General features: G+C 34.5%; 1 protein-coding gene across 1 annotated transcript in view; it reads right to left on the bottom strand.

The window, feature by feature from the left end:
- Positions 1–1,290: 1,290 nt before the first annotated feature.
- The window catches only part of MLIP (muscular LMNA interacting protein), a 137,033-nt gene continuing 129,128 nt past the window's right edge, over positions 1,291–9,195 (bottom strand). The window contains exon 13 of the mRNA XM_073006184.1: positions 1,291–1,434. Within this exon, the coding sequence (XP_072862285.1) occupies positions 1,291–1,434 (144 nt within the window). The remainder of the gene's footprint in view (positions 1,435–9,195) is intronic.

Genomic DNA, 9,195 nt, shown 5'->3' with positions numbered 1-9,195 from the left:
CAAACTAATAGATACGATGGTTTTTTATTCAAACTTCAAACGATAAAATAAGTGAGGTATTTACTGATGCTAAGAAGCCCTTAAAAAAAAAAACAAAAAAAAAACAAAAAAAAACCCTCTGCACCATCAGTCAGTTTCAGCCATCCCAGAGTGAGATCTTTTGAGAATTAGAAGAAAAATGCTCCTAGTACTGCCAAATTTGCCTACAATATCACCTGGGATTTTATAAACTGTTAAAAGGTCATTCAAATATGGGATCATTAAAATATATTCTCAGGCATTCAAGGTCTTGGAATATTTGCTAAATAAAAACCTATCTTAAAAACTTTCTTGGGACAAGGACTTAAAGGAAAAGAAAAAGACACACAGGAGGATGCTACAGGAAATATGGGAAGAAACGGTAATAAAGCAATCTGATTAAGTGTGCTGTTGCCATAAAAACAAAACAAAACAAACCATGAATTACTATGAAAAAGAAAGAGAGAAACTATAACCATAATATGTCAGAAATAAACACCTAGAATTAAACACTATCCATATGATGGGAGGCAATGGAAGGGACCAAATGGATTTGTCTTACTAAAAGAAGATACAGATATTGATACAGGCATATAAATACAAATACAGACCTTAAGTTAAGGACCATCAACAACAAAACAAGGTTGAATACATTTTAAACTAGTAAATTAAAACTACACTTTTCCAATAAAAACCTGAAAAGCAGAAATAACAGATAAGTTATGAAAAATGTGAAAATATGGCAGAATTAAGGTTATGTAATGAGATAATTTCAGGTATGAAGAGAAATCTCTCAAGATAAAAAAATCAAGATCAGAAAATATCTGGACAAGAGACATACACACAAATAAAAGTTATACAAATTTGAAAATCAAAGCAGGAAAAAGATTTGTCTCTCCAATATGAACCAAACTACAACTTGAATAGTTATTTTATTATCTTAAAAGTGGAATTCAAGAAGAAATGCTATAAGGGACAGAAAAAAGATATTATATACTGATAATAAAATCAATGAACCAGAAAATATGACTATCATAAACATATATTCCTAAAAATAGAGCCTCAAAGTATTAAGATTTTCCAGTGTTGGACTTCTAATGCTTTGAAAGCAAGTTGTGGTCTTACACTTCATTTGAATGCCTTAATAAAGCTAAGAAAGTGTTTGATGTCTAATGGTGGCTAGATAAATATTTTTATAAAACCTGAAGAAGGGCTCAACCTCTCAGTCATATCCTTGTTCCCCAAAAGAGATTTCCATTTGATTCACAGAACTTATGGAACATATGGCTTATATGAAGGCGAATGGGTATCATTACTTGATGGCTGTAAGTTAAATGTCTGAGTTGTGCTTTCATTAGTCACACATCGACAAACTTCAACAAATTTAGTAATCTGAAAGAATTTTATGCTCATATTCTGGTGAAAGGAATAAAACAGTGGTCACATTAGGCAAGATAAAGCAATACAGAAAAATTTTGCCCTGAAGTTTCAAAATAAGAGACTCCTTGGCTATGCAAATATTACATGGTGAAAATATATTTTGTTGCATGGGATACGTAAAAGGATCATAAAACACATTAAGGCAATGAGACAATTAGGTTGAACTATATGAAACTGATAAAATTGATATTTGTGTAGGTAAAAAATGATTGAATAATGGCAATTTCATGTGATGCAACCTAAAGAAACTTTTTTTTTTTAAAAAAAATAGCTTTTCAAGAAGGTTAGACAAGCAATTTTGTTCAAAGGTAGACAAAATATATATTTTTAAAACTCAATTTGCAAAGATAAAATGCTTCTATCCAGGTTTTCATTCTATTTCAGGGTTAATAATGCATGAGTCACAGCTGCCTTCTCCTACTGCGCATTTGCTCAGCTGAGACTATTGTCCTAACCCTGAGTTACTTGACTCTCTCCCATCCTACCGCCAACAGTCAATGTCTGACTGGTAAAGGGCATAAAAGGGTAGCTCATTTGCATAAATTGTGGATAACTTTGCAACTTATTCTCTAGAACCTTCTCCCTATGAATTAAGCCAAGACTGGCCTTGAACTGAAGCCACATTTGCTCAGCTCTTTGCCCCTCTCAATTTGAATCCACTCCTTTCTTTACAGGAAGCTTTTCTGAAGAACTTTCCCTCAACAAATCACCAATATCTGAACCCCTGTCTCAGGCTCTGCTTTTAAGGAACCTGATTTAAAATATCACACGAAGGAAAAGGGACAGGTGGCAGATGTGTGTGGTGAAATACAGAGAGCTCATTATCCCTTAGTGCCTCCATCGTAACAAGGTGCAAATGGATGGCAGTTTATTTTCTCTGTGTCCATAAAATACAAGCATAGTCAGTACATTCCAAAGGCCAGCATGTTATTTTACAAGAGCTTTAAAAATCATGTTTCTCAAAGTATACTTTTCTTCACTAAAAATGTTATCCTGCCTACGTGCAACAATACATCTCTTTCTAATTATCAAATTCCTAATTTCTTAAATGATTTTATTTAAAAATGTTACAATGAAAAATTTCAACTGGATACTACATGTCCAATGCCAGACAACACATGAGCTCAGGGCAGGTGTTCTTGCTACTAAGATTAAGCCAAAAAGAGAAATATGAATAAGAGATTCATTGCTCTCAGTTTCCTGGAAAAAAAAATTAAAAGTCAACTATTTTATGATTAAATTAAGTATACTTTAAGACTGGCAATTAGATAACCAGAAACATGCCCAGTTTCAAATTCCAGCCTGTCATTAAGGCATGTATTCGGTTGAAATGCTCTTTTTGCCCTCTAGTGGAGAACTTAGCTAAAAATGATTGATACTTTATTTTGCAAAACCACTTCTCTTAAAATATCTGCTCATTGACATTCATTTTCTAATGTTAAAAGTCCAATTAATTTGCATTTAGTCATTTTGAACAGAACGTTCTTTGTGAATGTATTAAACACATTCATTCATTTTGAAAACAATTTAGCATCATCAAATAGTGTACATGTTTCGGTTTCCTGAAAAATTTTAAAACATTTTTAAAAACCCATTCTAAGTTTGATAAAGTCTTTTTTCCAATTCCAACAATCTCAAATATTTTATATTTGAAATCATTCTTAATAGCTATCTAATCTCCATTATCTTTAAAACTTGTCAGAAAAGTTTTAGAATTGAGAGCAAAGCTTTTTATTTCTATGATGATTGAAAATAAATTACCTTGGTTTATTCACACAGACTTCTAATCATACATACAGGTAGAACATAAACAAACATTATTAATCAGGAGGTTTGAGGGATGTTTTTGCCTCCAAAATACTAGATTACTTTTTTCAATAAATGTGGCTGCCTCAGTACAATTTTGTCAGAGTATTCAATGTTTAGTGGTTCTCTTAGCCACTAACCTTTGCAAAGTGGACAGTTCTACCAAAAGAATGGTGGAGCCTGGAGATGAAATGTGAAAAGCATTATGGAATTCATCAACCCAGGCTCTGCCAGTAACTCATGCCAAGGCCTTGGGCATGTCACTTTGCATCTTTGGGCTTCAGTTTTCTTATCCGTAGACTGAAGGAAGTCAGATGGCCTCAACAGTCAGTTCTAGACCTGATTTACATATGTAGTGCTGCGTTTGACCAAATGGAAGCCTGTGCGTGATTCCAGGGTGGTGGTGATGGTGAAGGTGGTAATGCTGCTTTATTGATAGATGTTAGGGGGGTGTCTCAGAGAAAATTAATCAAGCATCAGCTTTTAAGCTATTCTGCAACATTTTGTACAAATTATATATATTTTCTGAACCTCAGTTTCTTCATATGTAAAAGAAACAGTAAACCCTACTTTATGATTGTTTTTGAATCTAAACAAAATGCTGCATGTGAAGAAAGCGGCATGTTGTCTACTTTTTCTAAATATGTCCCTTATAAAATTTCAGTGACTCCTCAACTCACTCACTGCTTTTTTTCCCCCAGTTCAGATAACTCATTATGCTTGGGAATGTGGAAGCTATCTAGTAATCTTAATTATCGCTAACTTCACATTATAGTTTCTGATTCCAGTTGCTTCTTCAATGCTCTGGCCTGCTTTCATTTCCTCAAATTTGCCCTGCTCATTTTCTTTCTGTCTATGCTTGTTGCCCCCCTCTAGCTGGAATGCCCAGCCCATCCCCAACCTTCACTTCTTTTCAGGCCTCAGATTCAACACCATTTTCTCATTAAGTCTTTCCTGATTCATCAGACTGGATCAGGACCTCTGATATACATACTCATACCTGCCCAAATGTCTTTTGCATGGCAGTTGTAACAGTTATCACTAAGTATTGAATTTTTTTCTTCTTTAATTTCTGTTTTCCCTATGTAGAAAATAAGGACCTAGAAAAGGCCCCCATGTCCCTGTCTGCTGGCTTTCCGGTGCATGGCCAGCACAAACACAGCGCTTTGCACCTAACAGATATTCAATACATCTTTATGAAATGAATAAATGTGTTTCGTCAACTTCCAGACTCCTGAGTTCCTAGACTTTATGTTGGAACAAAAAGGTTGCAAAGTCTATGCTTTTTGTTTTTAGTGAGAAATTAGGCTATTAGTTAGTCAAGGTTTTGGTAACCTTGAACCAAATCACTTAATGTTCATTTTTCTAATTTTGAAGCTATGTACAATTTTAGACTGCTTATCTCAAAGAGCTGTTTCTTTAGTCTTAACGCATACTCATAAAAGATTTTTCACATCTTTAGATTTAAATATTTACAGCATATATTAGAAAAATAAATTGTTATTTCAAAACCCTCTCAGCCTTTGAAGCAGCAGGGGAAGGTTAGACTTACTTTAGATTTTCCTTTCTCCAGATAAGTTATAATCTCTATTAACTCTTGGTGATTGATCTTTGTTTAAAACATCAGAAGAAACCTCTGGCAAAAAAATATGTCAGAGGAGCTACTGAAAAACATCAACCCATGCTTGAAAATATGCCTATGATATTAATATTTTGGTTTTTATTGGATTTCTGCAGATTTACTAGGTCAATTCTCTGAGTAGCAATGCAATGATAATACCAATTTACAGGCTTTCAAAAATGTTAACAATATAAACTTTACACATGCACTAAATTTGAAAATAAAAAAGTAGAAGAAAAAATGTACAAGGAAAGTCAACCTTCAATGTTTACAGGGTGAAATATCCAAGGAGTTTAAGGAAAGAATGCTCGTGGCCTAGGAAGCAGGCTAAATTCAGCTTGTGAAGGGGCCTCTCCCACCTACCCACTCTGGACATGAAAGTTTCTTTCCTTTCTCTGTCCTCCTACCTCATTCACACAACATCAGACCACCATGAAAACTCACCAGAGGTTCCAGAGTAGGCATGCCAACCCCTAATCCTCTATGATGGGAAAACAAAATGAGTTAGCTGTCTATTGCTATTGTTTTTCATTTTCCTATTTCCTACATGTGTATTTCTCATTCAGAATACATTTTGCTAGGTAGGTTCCCCCATTATTCTAATAGATGATTCACCCTTGCCTTATTATAAGTGGAGTGATTCTTTACATAGAATCTTACATAGATTCTTTACATTCTTTACATAGTGATTCTGTCATAGAAGACAGAAATAATGCGTATAATTGAACTGAAAAGACATCCATTTGCTCACTCTCCTCCCTTTTTTTCATTTCAGACAAGTTATATTCCTTCTTTATTCTTAATCTACAATCTCAAGAGCAGTTGCTTAGAAAAAAGGCTAAGAAAAAATGATCAGTAAATATTCTGTTGACATATCATAAAGGTAAAATGTGTTATAAGCAAATACTTCATCTTTTTTAGCAAAAACATAATTCTAATATAAATAATTGCTATAATTTAAAATCTCTTTATGAAAAGGGCACTTTAATTTTTTAAAAAAGGAAATCACAAGAAAGTATATGTTGGCAGCTATGGTATTTTTTTCAAAGAGAAAGGACTTTTAATAATTGAAGTAGTATACCAGAAAATGTTATACACCTTCTGATTCAGTAAGTCTATGAATACCGAATGTGTAAACACTCAGGCCCAACTGTAAACATTACAAGCACGTGGGGACAATTTTGATTAACAGCTAAACCCAGTATTTCATAACTTATTCTAATAAAAAATTCCTAAGCTAATATACTAGATACATTACAGTATATACTATGTATATATTATAATATATATACATATACTCTATACATATTTAATTTAACAGTTGTGTTTCGTTTTACTTACTAGGAGTTATATGAGGAAAAAAATAATTATAATCTAGTACTTATAAACATGCCGATATAGTTTTTCTTTTAAAGATTTTTTATAGGAAAGTTCATTTTCTTGCTGAAAATGACATTATTAGACAATTTTAGACAATTTAAAAGGCAAAAAAAGATCACTTGGACACAGGAAGGGGAACATCACATACCAGGGCCTATTGTGGGGAGTGGCGAGGAGGGAGGGATAGCATTAGGAGATATACCTAATATAAATGATGAGTTAATGGGTGAAGCACACCAACATGGCACATGTATACATATGTAACAAACCTGCACTTTGTGCACATGTACCCTAGAACTTAAAGTATAATTTAAAAAAAACAAAAAAATACAAAAAATACAAAAAAATAAATAAAAATAAAAAGGCAAAAAAACAAACGTCCATTATTATAGTGAAAGCATAGCGTTTTCTATGAGGTAAAAACTTTGAGATCACCCAGTTCCTGAGATTTCTAAATTTTTTAAGTTGTAAGCAGGCTTAGGAATCTGCATTTTTCTTTTTATTTTATTTTCTTATTTTTTGAGACAGAGTCTCACTCTGTTGCCAGGCTGGAGTGCAGTGGCGCGATCTGGGCTCAGTGCAACCTCCACCTCCTGGGTTCAAGTGATTCTCCTGCCTCAGCCTTCTGAGTAGCTGAGACTACAGGTGCGTGCCACCACGCCTGGCTCATTTTTTGTGTGTTTTTGGTAGAGATGGGGTTTCACCATGTTGGCCAGGATGGTCTCAAACTCCAGACCTCATGATCCGCCTGCCTCGGCCTCCCAAAGTGCTGGGATTATAGGCATGAACCACCATGCCTGGCCAGGAATCTGCATTTTTCTAAAGCTCTCCAGATAATTCTGAAGCAAACAGCCCAATCTGAGTCCTAAAGTTAGGGTTTTGAAACCGAACTAAATGTCCTACTATTACAGCTGAAGAGACAGAAACCAGTAGGAAGAGAGTGAAATGTGTGGCACAGTAACATTTACGTAAATGATGTTATATGCACACAAAATAACAATGCAACTTTTGAAAGAAAATACACAAACAGATGGATACACATGACATAGTTCAGAATTTTTCTCTGGCGGCAGAAAGGAAAGAAGAGTGAGAAATGAGAATTAAAGGAAATACATATGTGAATAAATCAGAAAGCAATAAAAACAAAAAGCCGTAATAAAAGGAAAAAGCTATTTAAGATGAGAGTAATGGCCTATGAGTTATATTGATGGATTGTTTCTTCACTTCAGCACCAAAGTTCTACTATAATAACTAGATGCTAAAAAATGTATAAAGCTGAATACTTAAGATGGAATGTGACAGTTTTACTTTCATATATCACTTGATCCCGGTAACAATTCTATGACAGAGATTCTATTTTGTTGCTGTTGTTGTTGTTTGTCATTTCACAGTTCAGAAAGCTATAGCAAGAGTTTGAATTACTTTTTCAAGTATAAGCACGCAAGTCATTGATTCTACAAAATAAATTCAGGAATTGATGCCTCATTACAAATAGACTCTGCAGATGAATTTTAACTTGCATTTCACTATAAGTAGAGTGACTTTATGCTTACTGATCAAACAGGACACTTCTGATAAAAAGAGGGGGTACTAAAAATACTGAAATCATAAACTTTAAAAATATTTATTGACTGGAAGGGTTTATTATAGTGGTAGACATAAGTATTTCTTTTCAAACACTTTTTTTTAATTTTGTTTTTATTCTTTTAGACAGAATCTTGCTCTGTCACCCAGACTGGAGTGCAATATTGCAATCCCACCTCACTGCAACCTCTGCCTCCTGGGTTCAAGTGATTCTCCTGCCTCAGCCTCCCTTGTAGCTGTGACTACAGGCATGCACCGCCACGCCCAGTATTTATTATATAAAAAATAAACATATATTTTAATTTAATTTTTGTATTTTTAGTAGAGACGGAGTTTCACCATGTTGGATGTTGGTCAGGCTGGTCTTGAACTCCTGACCTCAAACAATTGGGCCTTGGCCTCCCAAAGTGCTGGGATTACAGGTATGAGCCACCACACTCAGCCTCAAAACTCTATTTAAAAAATAAAATTCTTCAAAAAATAGAACAAAACATTACATACATATATAATGTTTTTATTTGTGTGTGTGTGTGTGTGTGTGTGTATGTTTAAATGACCCAGACTCATCAGAACACATGATCATCTACATAAAAGTATACATTTTCCTGTCTATATGAGAGATCTTAAAGGTTGTGCCTTGACCTCCAGCAGTGACAACAGCCTGGGGTCTACAAGTGAGAGTGCTCAGGCTATGAGGGGTTCTCGGCCAGGAGAATGGAGAGGTAGGAGATGAACAGCCTGCTCTAGCTATGAAGTGAAAGCTATGGTGGTAGAGATTTTTTGAGAGACTACTCCAGATATAAATACTGAAATATGCAAATGGAAAGGCTAGAGAAATCTAGAGCTAGCCCTTGCATAAAAACATACAATAGGATTTAATAGCAGTGGAAGAAAGGGGAGAATCTACAGTACATGTGAAGAAATCTGTCATACTTATTTATCTCTTTCATGAGACAGAGCAGACTTGAAATAAAATAGTGTATGGTTACAAACAACACACAAAGATCACACATTTTTAGAAAACTAAAAGTGAAATAAAATGGCTCCACTGTCACAAACTTGGCACCAAAACAATATTTTTTAAACGAAAGAAAAAATATCCTCAAGGATGGCTGTGAATTTTCTCCTGGGGCTTTAAAGCTGTCTCTCTGTCTATAAAGATCCTATTTTTGCTTGTAAAACCTCTCAAGCTCTCACTGTAAATACAGCCTTCTTGCTTAGGAAATCTCAACCTTGCTTCTGCCAACAGATCAGAAAAGTCATCCTGATTGTGAAGGCTTAGTCCTCACTCCTCTAGTTTCTATTCATAGACTGGCTATGTGTTTCTCGTTTGTTTGCGGGTGCAA

This window comes from Chlorocebus sabaeus, chromosome 17 (assembly GCF_047675955.1).
Source record: "Chlorocebus sabaeus isolate Y175 chromosome 17, mChlSab1.0.hap1, whole genome shotgun sequence".
NCBI lineage: Eukaryota > Metazoa > Chordata > Mammalia > Primates > Cercopithecidae > Chlorocebus > Chlorocebus sabaeus.
This window is presented reverse-complemented; position numbering and strand designations above follow the sequence as displayed.